This window comes from Scophthalmus maximus, chromosome 17 (genome assembly GCF_022379125.1).
Source record: "Scophthalmus maximus strain ysfricsl-2021 chromosome 17, ASM2237912v1, whole genome shotgun sequence".
In the NCBI taxonomy this organism is placed as follows: Eukaryota; Metazoa; Chordata; class Actinopteri; order Pleuronectiformes; family Scophthalmidae; genus Scophthalmus; species Scophthalmus maximus.
In genome coordinates, this window is record NC_061531.1 from 9167537 (window position 1) to 9181461 (window position 13925).

The following is a 13925-nucleotide window of genomic DNA, read 5'->3' on the forward strand; positions in this document are numbered from 1 at the left end:
GTAGATTGTCATAAAATAACCTACATTGAAAAGAGTTGATGAATGGGAACACATTTTTGAATGAAGTAGTTAAGTGGATGTTACACTGTGCCTTTGACTACTGGGGGAAAGGCACCATGGTCACCATCACCTCGGGTATGTAATTTCACTCATTTCTGACTAGACAAAGAAATTCCTAGTTAAATCACTAAATAATATATCTGAATTTTTGTGAAGTCACGATAAGACAACAGTATTTTGTTACCTGCCAAAGAATCTGCTAAAAGATTAAACCTCTTGGCTGTTTATCTCGTTGGGATCATGCATCTATCAAATGGTGTCTATTTTGGTGTGATTTTGATTTTAGTTTTAAGTGGAGTAAGGTGTTTTTGTAAGAAGGGTGAATTGACTCTATTAACTGTGACTACTGGGCTTTCGACTACTGGGGAAAAGGCACACTGGTAACAGTGTCATCAGGTAAGAATTCTACCATTTGAAATGTATAGAGGGATTAGTTTCAAGTGTCGTGTTTAAATTCTACTGTAACTTCTCACCATGTGAAGTTTCAATTCAAAAGGGAATTGCTGTACTGTTGAAATTCAAACAGCCATATTCTAAATAGAAAGCAGCGATAGATAATTTAACTACATCTTATAACTGCAGATTTTATTAAATGTTGAGATAAATTTTTTGTGCTCACCATTAGTAGATTTAGCCTTTTCATATTAACAACTAAGTACATTCAGCACTGTGCTACTGGGCGGCTTTTGACTACTGGGGAAAGGGTACAATGGTAACCGTTTCTTCAGGTAAGAATACGATTTAATCTCATACATAAATGCTGAAATTGAACAAAAATGCGTTCATCAACTCAATTAATGACTGTTTCTCGACTTAACACCTTCCTCCCTCCAAATTTAAAAAAAAATGACATGATTATTATCAAATTGTGCTTTCAAAGTAATTTATCTATTAATATCTAGAGTAGTGCAGCAAATAATGTTATTGAGGTGGCTAAGTGTAGCGCAAAAAACCCTCGACATAAAGGTCTGTGGATCGATGGTACTGGAAAGTTTCCACATTCAACATTTATATTTCAAAGCTGTATTTTATAACAGGACAGAAAAAGGCTCATGTGTTTCACCCTTTGTTTTAATTAATTATTGGTGAAAATGTTCTGTTATGTTTTTGATTTGGTATTTTTAATTAACTTCTATTTCTTTACTTTTTAAGCCACCCCAAAGGGACCAACTGTGTTTCCTCTGATGCCATGTGGTTCTGGAACTGGAAACATGGTCACTCTTGGCTGCCTTGCCACTGACTTCAGACCCTCCTCACTGACTTTCAAATGGAACAAAAATGGGGCAGGCTTGACGGACTTCATTCAGTACCCTCCAGTACAGAAAAACAACTTCTACACGGGAGTCAGTCAAATCCAAGTCAGTAGAGAGGACTGGGACGCAATGGAGGCCTTCCAGTGTGCTGTGACCCATGCTGAAGGAAATCAAGAAGTTACCATAACAAAGCCAAGTAAGACCTATGATCCTTAGAGCTAAAGACCCGTAAAACCTGTTTAATAGATTTGAATTCTAGTAGGTTTACTTGGCAGAGTTGTAAGCATTTTTTTTTTAACTGCAACAATTTTTATATTTCAAAACTACATTTTTTTAATGATTTACAGATATGGCTAGCAAATGACTGGTGATAATAACTGATAAAAAACTAATTTTACAAATTAAATAGGGAGAAATATCCCTAACTATTGTTAATTTTCATAACTACAAGTACAAACTTAACAGTGAGGTGGAATGAGAAGGCTGAAGTTTGCTGATGTGTATTCAGCCTCTATTTTGGTTTTATATTAATATACTGTATGCCATTTGCATGGTCTGTCTCAAGACAGAATATTGCAGTGTGCTCTGCTTCTTTCCATCTGTCTGCATAATCCCAGTTCTTCCCAATCTCCGTCTTTATTGTATGTCGACAATTAACATTCACATTACATGTGTGCTTGCCTGAAAAGTCAATGTATATGCAGAAGCGAGCATTAAAGCTCTGCTATTCAATTTTTTTTTATGAAAATCATATTTTTCTTTTGACTCTGACTGCACAATTTAGAAACTATTACCCTATTACAATCATAATAATAAAGTATTTTGTATTCGTTTGTTTGTTCAAGTTGCATAACATACGGTTGAAAAGAAAAGTCATATTCTAAATCTGCAATAAATCTAAATTACATAGTCAATGTAGCACATTGTTCATCTCTGCTTCTGCATATATATATATATCATTCCCTGCTTCTGCATAGATATATATGTGTATGTGTTTGTTTTTCAGAGATATTGTACAGGTCACCAGATATTAAAGTGTCGGCCTATACTGGTGACGAAAACGAGGCTTCCTTCCTCTGCTCTGCCCGGGACTTTTCACCAAAAGATTATGAGATCAAATGGCTGAAAAATGAAGAGGATATCACTGACAAATTAAATGAAATCAAGACAACTTCTGAGGGGAAAGAAAGCGAGAATGGTACACTGTACAGTGCAGCAAGTATTATCACAGTGCAGACCAGTGACGTACCAGCAAAAACTCAGTTTACATGTTTGTTTAAGGGAAAAAATGACAAAGGTGATGTAATCACAAATACATCTGTGATCTACAATCCTCGAGGACCGTGTGGTGAGTAAATTTGGACTTTTTCTTAAAACATTTAATGTACATTTCATTTCAATGGTTTTACAATAATATCCCTTTAATAATGTCTCACTCAGTGACCACAGAATGTACCGAGGCAGACGTGGACATATATATCGAAGGCCCCACAGTAGAGGAAATGTTTTTACAAAGGGCAGGAACTATTAATTGTCATGTCACGGTCAACAAGGGACTTGTTGAAAAGATTTATTGGGAGAACCAGTATAAAAACGAAATGGTTGGTGCCTCAATGAGCCCTGTTGGAGAAAAAAAAAAATATTCCCTCTCACTTGACATCACGTATGACGAATGGAGCCAGGGGATAAAGCGCTACTGTGTTGTGGACCATAAAGATTCGCTTGAACCATATAGGGTGCTGTATGAAAGGACTACTGGTAAGACTATTCAGCAACTGTGCAATAGAAGTCTGCGTATAATTTCTCTTGTCATGTCATCAGACTTGTTATGAGTACCATTTCTAAGTATATTGTGTAGCAACTTTTATATGTGGCAGGAGGCCTAATTGTGCTCTCATGCTTGCAGGAGGGCAGATCCAGCGTCCCTCAGTGTTTATGCTGCCACCAGTAGAACACACGAGAAAAAACATGGTGACCCTGACTTGCTACGTGAAAGACTTCTTCCCTCAGGAGGTTTTCGTGTCTTGGCTTGTTGATGATGAAATGGCAGACTCAAAATATGAGTTCAATACCACAAACCCTATAGAAAGCAATGGGTCCTACTCTGCTTATGGCCAGTTATCACTAAGCCTTAAGCAGTGGACAGAAGACGGCGCGATGTACAGCTGCATAGTTTACCACCAATCTGTGGTTAACAATACTAAAGCCATTGTCCGATCCACTGGGTACAAAACATGTGAAAAAATCAACCTGGTCAACCTCAACATGAACATCCCTGAAACGTGCAAGTCCCAGTAGATGTTACTTTGTGTCGCTGTGTCTTCTGCTGTTTGTTGATGTTTGTTGCTTGTGATATGACAGTGTTTGTCTTTTTAATGCAGATTCAAAATCAAAATAAAAAAAGCACTTTGCAAATCAGTTGTTGTTTGTTGCATGCACTTCATGTCCTTATTCAATACTATTTTGAGATACATGTTAATCGTACACCTAACTATTATTCATTATCCGTTAAATATAATGTCTAAAATTTGAAAGCTCACATTGTATTCACTAGAAAAATGCCACCACCAAATCCCACTAACTTTGGGGGAAAAAATAATTCTATTTCTGTATGTAGACCGTGCATGAACGCTGTTTATGTGACTTTTCCCTGTGCATGTGTGTTTCCTCTACTGCGTCTTGCACCCCCAACACAAAATAGATGATTGTTTCAGGAGTCACTGTTGCTCTGTGTTCTCAGTCAAATTATAAAGAGATATATACTCACAAGCCAAGTCACCATGCCTCACCAATAATGGGGGTCTTTCAAAAGCAAATCAGTATCAGCATTTTAATTAACATAATCAATAGTTTAGAAGGGCATTCCAAGCCATTAGCCTCTTGGCAAACTATTAACAAGGAAATAAGTAACAAGCCGGTACTTGTCATTTATTTTATTCTTGGATTGACTGACTGACTGATTGAGTTATCGATTAAATCCACTCTGAAACTGTGAGGTTAAAAATGTACTAAAGGAAATTAATAGAATGTACTGCTCACTATCATGAGATTTTGTTCGAAGGTGGGTGTGGACTGACCTGGGTATTAACTGGATAATTACTGTACATTACATCCAGAAATCCTGAATGAATTGGAAAGCTCCATGCAAAAAGAAGAAGATAATATGGGAAACACAGCCCTCACCTTCATCCTTCTCTTCCTCATCACTCTTCTGTTCACTATTGGAACCATTGCTTTCAAGGTAAAACCCCATACATTTGTCCTCTTGTTGCAGTTGTGAATACTTTATTTACCACTTTGATCAACAACTGGAATAAAATAACAGTAATGGCTGGGTCACTTCATGCAGTGAATCACAATAAAATTAGAATAAACATGAACGATGAAAAGTAAAAAATACCCAAAAGGGGTTTAATAATCTCTTAAGGAAAGTGTAGAGAATTGAATTATGTCCGTTTCTGTAATTGTTACTGATGGTGCATGTTGAAAAAAAATTTATCATGTTCATTGAGCTGAACTAACTTATCAAATAAGGAACTAAACTACAAAGAAGACCATTTAAATATAAATTATCAGTAAAGTACCTGCATGGTACAGTGCTTCACTTAATGAACATGACCTGACTTAACAAAAATAATGAAGGACATCCTTACAAAGAGGTCAGAAAAGGTATTTATGTTTTATGTGTAATATATTTTTAATGATGAAGCAATTGTGACAGTGGTTACGGCCATATGTTGGTCATACATACATTTGTCATACATTTCCACTTTAAACTAAATTTAACTGGCAAAAAAACAAAGAATTTGATAATTTTCATATATATTATTTCATTATATTATTATATATATCATAATCCATATTTCTTTCTTTTTTTTGTTGTTGTCTTTTCAGGTTAAATGAGCCAAGGCAAGCTTTCTCTGAAAATTACTTTTTCCACACATTTTTTTCTTAAGTATCATGTAAGTAATCGCAATTGCCCTTTCCACATTAAAATAAGTAGAGCCTTATGTCTTTTTGAAAATGTTTAAATGAAGATAACAAACTGATATTACTTTTTTGCCCCTCCTACATTATTTTGCAATTGTTTGTAATGTCTTGTTTGATTTGTGAAAGTTTGATACAAAATACAGTGTTATTACAAATTGTGTCTTTTTTTATTTGATTATATAATAGGAGGTTATGGTCATCACATCCCCAGCACCTGGATTCAAAGCTCTCGTTCATCTCAACATGTACATTTTGAGATTTTACAGTTGGTTCGTTTTCGAGTCTGACATTAATAGACTCGGAAAGTATGAAAATGAAATCTACGTGAAAACTTATGTAAACGTTAACTCAGTTTCTCTTACTGGCATAACCACACCTCACACCTGGTGTCTGTGATGCATCATTGCTCCTTGTATCGTTTCACTTCTGTATTTTGGTACTGTTTTTGGGACCTGATGTTACCCAATGCTTCTGCTTGCTGCTGGCTGTGATCGCTGTGTCCTGTCATGCCGCAACATCTGCGCAACAGACTTCCAACCCTATTACCGCCTGACTTAAAGTTACCAGAAACTGTAAAAGTACAACTCTGCCAACTAGCCTAAATACAAAGATATTACATTTAGAATTGAGGCTATGCAGCTGGTTGCTTGACAACAATCTGAAGGTATGTATATATGAAGATATCAAATCAGCTCATCTCATTTTACATCTAACATTTGGAATGAGGCAAGTAAAGACAAAATAATCTATGTTCTATCTCAGATCAACAGGTTGTCCCTCCACACATCAGACTGCAACCTGTCTGGGAAGGTGAATTTGGGGCCTCCCCAGTCAAACTCATCTGCACCCTCAGTGGCTTCATTCCCGAACAATTGAAAGTGGAGTGGCAACAGGACAACCAACCAATTAATATTGCCCCAATTCAAACAAAGCTGCAAAATACTGAGGAAATGGGGAAAACCTTCAGTCTAAGCAGTGAGATTGAGCCAGAGAAGACGGAGTGGGAAAGCGGCTCAATGTTCAAATGCAAGGCCCTTCAAAAAGAAACAGAGTTTGCAAAAACATTAAGTATTTGTGAAAGTAAGTCTATCAACTGTTTTGCAGCACAATATAAACATCAAATGCAATGCTATATAAATGTATGTTGAATAAGTTAAGAGTTTTTAAAAGATTAACGTGGACAAACAAAAACAATCTTTCCTGCAGTCTATGCAAGTGCCCCTCCTTCCATTGATGTGGAGTTTCCCAGCTTCCAGACTGTAATGATGGCAGCATCTGAAGTGAGAGCAACATGTTCTGTCCACACTCTTTTCGATGCCAAAGTGACCTGGCTGATGAATGGAAGCATTGCACCAAGTAGCACAGTGAAAGAGGCTAGGAACGCAACTCATATCATCATTGATTTGACGGTTTCCTCAAGTCAGTGGAAACTACTCAAGTTTATAACATGTAAAGCTGACCATAAGTGTTTCTCATCCAGAGAGAGGACCATTGAGGTCGGAGGTAAGACGAACATGAAAATCAGACGCATTATAACTGCAGGGGACTGTCAAGAATTAATTCTGCTTCGTTTCCTCTCTGTATCATCCAGGGCCTGCACTTACAGCTCCATCAGTGGAGATTAAGAGATCTCTCCCAGATTTGCTGAAGGGACGAAGTGCTGTGCTCGAGTGCGACATCACACAACTCTCCTCGAGTGACCTCTACGTGACCCTTCAGGCCAATGATGTTGACATCTCTGACAGAGAGTATGTTGATCTTCCTGAAGCCCCAGGCCTCCATTCAATCATGAGAAGCTTCTCCGTCGCTCAAAGTCACTGGAATAAAGACACAAATTTCACCTGCAAAGTCAATCAAGGCTTCTCCCCCAGCTTCAACTCAGAGCCAATTGGCAATATTTTTGGTGAGGAGTTACCTTTCTTTCCCATCATTACAGCTGATTTAATCTTTCACACTTCATTAATCTGCAACAGACTGACTCATCGATACAATGAATCATCTCTAATTTAGTGGACCCTTCTGTGGAACTGCTTTTGGTCCCCGGTGAAGAGGCAGGACCACAGAGACTCATATGCTTTGGATGGGGCTTCAACCCTCAAATTAAATGGTTTTCACAGTCTCAGGAAATATCTTCAAACAATGATGTCACCATGGGAGCAGACGGACACGTGGCAGTAACCAGTCAACTTCATATCATCAAGACAGAGTGGAAAACAGGGAAAGTCTTCACTTGTGAAGTGGGTGACACGTCTCTGACTAAATTTGTTCGCAAAGATGTCAGCCTCTGCTCAGGTAAAAGGAATGCATGGAGTGTAGAATAAATACATTTGTACCGTTTCTGAATCATCAATAACAATTTGAGACATTCCTTTCTCATAAACATTCCTTGATAATTGTTGCGTTCTTGTTATTTTTCCCCCCCAGTAATTCCAGCATCATCTCAGAAAGTTGGCGTGTATGTTCAGGGACCGCCACTCCAGGAGTTTCAGAACAAGGGACAAGTGACTATCACCTGTCTTCTTGTCGGCTCTCATCTTAATGACTTTTCCATTGACTGGACAGTAGACGGGGCCAAATATTCTGAGAATTTCCATATAGAGTCACCAGTGAGTCATAGTAATGGGACAGAGACTTTGTGGAGCTTCCTCAACGTGTCGGCAGAGGACTGGCATGGATATAAACAAGTGTCTTGTGAAGGAAAGCACCCCTGCTCCAGCCAAGGCTACAAGGACCATATCAGCAAAAGCAGAGGTTGTGTTATTAAATTGATTCTTTGCATTTCTGACTTTCTAGATTTTAACATATAGGCATTAGAAAATCATAAGTGAAAAAACATTTTCCCAGGATGCTTGTGCTGGCTGTCACTAGTGAGACTGAATTAGCTCGTTGACTGCTGTAATCTTTTTTGTTTCTCAAGACCCGCATCAACCAACAGTGAAGATAATACAACCAACTGCCTCTGAGCTCTCTACGTCAGATGTCCTCACACTCATTTGCTTCGTTTCTGGATATTACCCATCCGATATCATAGTGTACTGGGAAGAGAATGGGCGGAGACTCGCATTAACTCGCTACACCAACAGTGCTCCATGGACATTCACAGGCAGCAGCACTTTTTCAGTGAGCAGCAGACTAAACATTTCCAAAACTGAAGACAAGAGCTCCACATATTCCTGTGTGGTCAGACATGAGTCATCCAAAATGCCTTTTGAAAGTGCCATAAAGAATGTGTTTGGTGAGTTGAGATTAACATTTAATAGAATTGCAGTTCACTGTTGTTGTTCGTCATATTGTAGAGATTCTCATTCTCCTCTGGTTTCAGTGTTGCTTAATAGCAGTCGTATAAGCACGAAGGTAAAGAGGAAAGATAGCATATTGCCTGATATGCTTTTTTCTCCTACTTAAATGTTTTTTTTATGGCCTTTTGCTTTTGATTTCCATGCCTACATTTTACATTGTGACTTTTATTATTTCCAGGTTTTTTTGGTAGCCCCATGACCTTTCTTAATACCAATTAATGAAAAAAGGAAAAATTTAACTTTTTTTTATTTTTCCCAGCCACAGTGATCCATAGTAAACCTTCGGCCACCTTGCTCCAGGGCACAAATGAACTGGTGTGCCTGGTATTCGGCTTCAGCCCCGCATCCATTAACATCAATTGGTTCCTTGATGAATCCATGGAACTGTTGGACTTCAACACTAGTGAACCCCACAAAAGCAAGAGTGGAAAGTTCAGTGTCCAAAGCCACCTGCGTCTGCCCAAAGGCAGCTGGTTACTTGGAGCCATCATCACCTGCAGGGTGACACATGCAAACACCACTCTATCTCTGAATATATCTAAACCAGGTGCGAGTTTGTCTATTGATCCACATCTTCTTGCACCTTAAGGGTTCCATATACTAGGTTAACCACTTATTTCACACATTGAGTCAGCATGGTTACTGCATGGATGTTTTATTAAAGTCTTTTAGTCCTTGGAACATGGTAACAAAGTCAAAGTAACAGTTCTAGTTTTATTTCTTCCACAGACACTTTGGACTCCTGTACTTTCTTCGATGACATCTTGTACAACGATGTGAACATAGATGTAGGTGTGGAAAGCTGGTATATGGCTTTAACTTTCCTCCTTTGTTTCCTCATATCTGTCATCTATGGTGTCTCGGCCACCGTAATAAAGGTGAGATAAAGCAGCTGTAGTTCTTTTGGTGTTTTAAAGTAATCCTCTAATCGTCCAGTGCAGTACTTCATGTCATTTCTATGGTTGTAATAGAATATAGATATTATTTTAGACCTTTAATATTTTGGGGCAGTTAGAATTGAGCTTATGTAATTAATAATATATCCTGTTTTTCCTTTTCTTTTAGACTAAATGATGATGATCACAGGACAGATCACCTTTTCTTATCCAAAAGTGGACAAACAGGAGTAGGGGTTGGCCTAATTGTGGCTTGCCCAGTTTTTAATTTATTTCTTTTTAAATTTCATTTTTTTCCTCTTCTCTTTATTTCTATTAATGTGGACTATATTCATTTATTTCTGATTTCTTCTTTAAATTATGACTTTGAGATTTTAACACCAATATAATGAATAAAGACTGGATTTGTTCCCGTATATAAAAAGAAAGAAATTATTCAAACATGGGAAAAAATACTTTTTGATTGAAATAAAACAAATGACTACTCATTATGATGTTACAGTACTTATTCTTCATGGATATACTCAGAAATACAGTTAACTGTCTCACATGTTTTCCTCACACTGTCCACAAGAGTGAGACAAAGCTCCACATGCAGCAGTGGTTATATACCACGTCTATGTGAAACACTGGTTGTGAAGTAATTAGAAGACGCTGACAGGTCTTAACTGAGCTTACTAAATGCTTCATACAGATGTACATTCAGTTAAAAACACAGAGGCGGTTTTGTGTCTCTTCTCCTCTCCACAGGTACACACACAGTCACTGTGAATGTGTGCACACACCGTCTCACTGAGTTAGAGTTGCATGTTTGGGTCTGCATTTGTGTACCTTGTGGGTTTTAAGGAATTCACATCTGGGAGGGATGACACTCAGCACATCTCGACATACTATTGGCTGCATCTGGAGTGATCTGGCACTATGCATGCCCCGATTGGCTGGGGACCCCATGGCAGTCAGCCCAAATCTGTGACGCTGTTGCTGGGATGGAGTCACAGCATGCTCCTACCAGTCTCAGTGCCAAGGGGCCGGCAACAGGGAAGCAGGGAACCATGCCCAGCAGGCTGCTGGAGAGTGTCTCCCTGTTTAACCGCCCCATACCATCCCATTCTCTCATACCAAGGCCCTCCCTCTAATGTCCTTGCTTGACCACTTTAATTGGTCCATATAAAGCAGGGACAAACTCACACAAGATAACTATCCTCTGTTCAACACAACTTCTGTTGAGGCACCACTGAGCAAGGCACTCAACCACAACTATCCAGTGGAGTAGAAAGCTATGGTCGTACTGAGCAGCTTGCAACGATAAACATATTGAGCTTGAGTGTGAAGCATTACATTGATGAAAAGAGCACACATGCTCAGTCAGCTTTAACTGGGAATCAAAGATTTATCTTATCTAAATAAAATTTAAAAAAAAAAAAGATTAATCTTATCTTATAACACACTCATCAAGAGAGCAGCAGACTGTTGAGTATGAGCACCAGTGTGTAAATGTTCCTTTCGAACCATTGCAGTTTAGAAGGAACCAAATTACAATAGGGGAAGAGAAAGATGAGTAACCACACTTTAATCACAGATGAATGAACGTTGTCATTCTAACGACTATTACAGCATTATCACCATTTTTATTGCCATGGCAGCATCAGCTTCATACCATATTTAGAGTTATCTCACACACACTGACACACGCACGCACGCACGCAGACATTGCACATGTAGTTGCATCTATGGTTGACAGCAGGCAATATTTAGAAAACATATTAAAAGGTCTTTAAACGTCAATTTTAAAAAAAAGTATGAAAAGCATAGGTCTAATTTAGAGTGTTTTGTACAGATACTTTCGAACTGCGATGGTGATTCAATTAATTTGGGGGGAAGCATGTTACAGCATTAACCACATCAACCATCTCAAACGGAAGTATCCTGTTCGCAGTCGTTTACGTCGCAGTAGTTTCCTTGTCCTTTTTAGTGTTACAACTGTTTCCAATAAAAAGTAGGAGCTCCCATAAATCAGGGCGTGGTGAGCCCTGGCAAGGAGGCCAAACCCAGAGCACAACCACACCAACCACATTATGCCACCCGATGAATAAGTACAAAAGTACGCAATTAAACTGATGCTCTGTTTGTGCTGTATAAGCTGTCATTATTTTAATTTCAACACATTCAGAAGTCTCACTACTAATCATGCAAAGGAAAAAGACAGTGACTTACTGGAATTACCACCTCATGGTTTTATGCCCCTGACCACCAGTCAGGTTCTGTTCCTGAGTTAAGAGGTTGAATAACGTCATAAAAAATGTTGTGGCCAGACATTATGATTGACCTTTTGGGTGTAAAACCATATCACTTCATCCTATTTGACATTTGCGTGAAATTCTGTTGTAATTTGTTGTTGTGATTGTTTAGAGTTATGACCAACAATATTGTTGTGTGCTGTGACAGCAATAGACCAACGAAATCTTAACAGTTTATGCACGTTTATGGCAATAAAAAATACAATTCCCCAAATTCCCAAACACAGGCATTATTTTAGCAACTGTTCTCAAATACATAGCATAGAAAATCTCCTTTGTCATTGACATGACCAGGTTTTTTTATTTTATTTTATTTTTTTTCATTTTATTCTTTGAATTGTTTGTAATTTATTTTACTTGTTATTTTTTTTAATTTAGGCACTGGAATTCTTGCGTGTACTTCTTACATTTGATATTTTTCTATACTCAATTGCTTTTATTCTGTATCAATAAAGTTACATCTTATCTCATCTCTAGGGTGAGTGAGCAACTGGAACATAATATTAGACAATGTGAGGCAAAAGCAGATGCCTCTCAGAGTCTTTATAAGTCATAGGTGTACTGTATGTACAGTGTGACCATGGCCTGTCTCTAGAAGAGAGCTGGCGTTTCTTCACGCACACATTCCTGTTCATTCACTCTGTGTGTATAGGGAAGCAGAATATACTTCATAAATAATGTTCAAAATCGTGAATTAAAACCGCACCAGCAGTTTCTGTTTTGTTTGATATAATATTATATACAGATATAATTTTACTTCAATATTAACCTGAGGCATTAATGAATATTCAAATCAGTCCCAACAGTCCCTCTTCCCCTTATGACATCATGCCATGTCACAAAATTCCACGTTGATCTAATTTTTGCATTTTTACAAATCAGATAAAAGTTTCACCATTCACAAACTGTGTTTTAAATGACCTTAAGCATCTCTGTGATAATCTTGTCCAGATCTGACAAGTCTAGGTAAAATGGTTTTTGATAAGGACCTGGTCCAATATAGTCTAAATGCAGAGAAAACGGTAAAATGTAGTTGTTGTTTTTTTAATTTTCACAAATAAAATAAAGGTTTCCCACACTTGAAAGTGGATTCCAGACAGAGATGATGCTTGGCCTAAGATGTCTAACACGTTTGCAGAACAGTGAACGCATCAAACAACAAACTTCTGCGCCGACATGACAGGTAAACTGTCTGCAGTGAAAAGGGCCGCTCTTGGCCTGACAGACAAACTAAGACTGTCAACACCAACACCGAACCTAACCTAACCCAAAACACCCACAGAAGCTCGTGTAGGTGGTTATGTGGTCCCGGGGATGTCCCGAGTGGTTTTTCCATACCGGAAGTGAACGACGCACTCGGGAAAGCGGGAAGCACTAGCTTCGCTACCGATTGGCTGAATTGCTATGGCTGTTTGCAAAAGACGGCGCTGTTTTGGGTAGGCAACTGTATATCGAATCAGAATGGGTCAAGTAAAGAGTGAACTTCAAATTAAGACAGTGCTGCTGCCACGTGACCAAACACATCATGCACAGAGACGAAATCTGTACACATCAGCTTCACTGGCGGATCACGCCAACTATGACCACAGCGTTGAATCAAAAGGGACTCACCTTTTTCTCTTTGGCGGGGGGTATCAGTGACAAAACTCCTCAAAGGAAAGGTCCCAAATCTTCACCTAACTGCATGGGCAAATCATCTGAAGACGGTTATTTTTTATGTCCATATTTGACTATTTCTAAAATCGCCACGAATAAGCTCCTTTGGCAAGCCTTGACCTGTTGAAAATGATTCACCTGTGCATGTGGCCCGGATGGGAGGGGCGGGGTCTGTGGGTCGGACCACAGTAAACAGAGGGGTTCAATTATGACTGGTGGTATAGATATATACTTCCTCTAGTTCCATTTCAGAAAGAGACATCCTTTCCTATTTATCTGTTTTGGTTTGGAGTCAAATGCCCCTAATCAGAAAATCGTAGGCAAAATTGATATTATTGATTACATTTGATTTTCTCCAGACCTCACCACATTCAGATATGGGAATATGAATTTATGTTTTTTTTTATTAACAAACAAAGGTGTACTCATATATGATCTCTTGCACTGTCATCACACAGCAGTATTCGACTATTA

At 38.4% G+C, this 13925-nt stretch overlaps 1 protein-coding gene across 50 annotated transcripts in view; it reads left to right on the forward strand.

Annotated features, from left to right (window-relative positions):
• Positions 1-9987, forward strand: part of ighd (immunoglobulin heavy constant delta) — a 35878-nt gene extending 25891 nt beyond the window's left edge. For 24 of the 50 annotated variants that reach the window (XM_047327896.1, XM_047327918.1, XM_047327898.1 and 21 more), the window contains 10 exons: positions 1213-1509; positions 6066-6383; positions 6510-6806; positions 6895-7206; positions 7314-7595; positions 7728-8054; positions 8221-8538; positions 8862-9149; positions 9332-9480; positions 9668-9987. In XM_047327896.1, coding sequence (XP_047183852.1) covers positions 1213-1509; positions 6066-6383; positions 6510-6806; positions 6895-7206; positions 7314-7595; positions 7728-8054; positions 8221-8538; positions 8862-9149; positions 9332-9480; positions 9668-9676 — 2597 coding nt within the window. In that variant the 3' untranslated portion in view covers positions 9677-9987. Of the gene's footprint in view, positions 1-87; positions 136-407; positions 457-1212; positions 1510-6065; positions 6384-6509; positions 6807-6894; positions 7207-7313; positions 7596-7727; positions 8055-8220; positions 8539-8861; positions 9150-9331; positions 9481-9667 lie in introns of all 50 variants that reach the window. The other 26 variants (XM_047327932.1, XM_047327921.1, XM_047327924.1 and 23 more) reach the window with 7 other exon arrangements.
• Positions 9988-13925: the final 3938 nt, after the last annotated feature.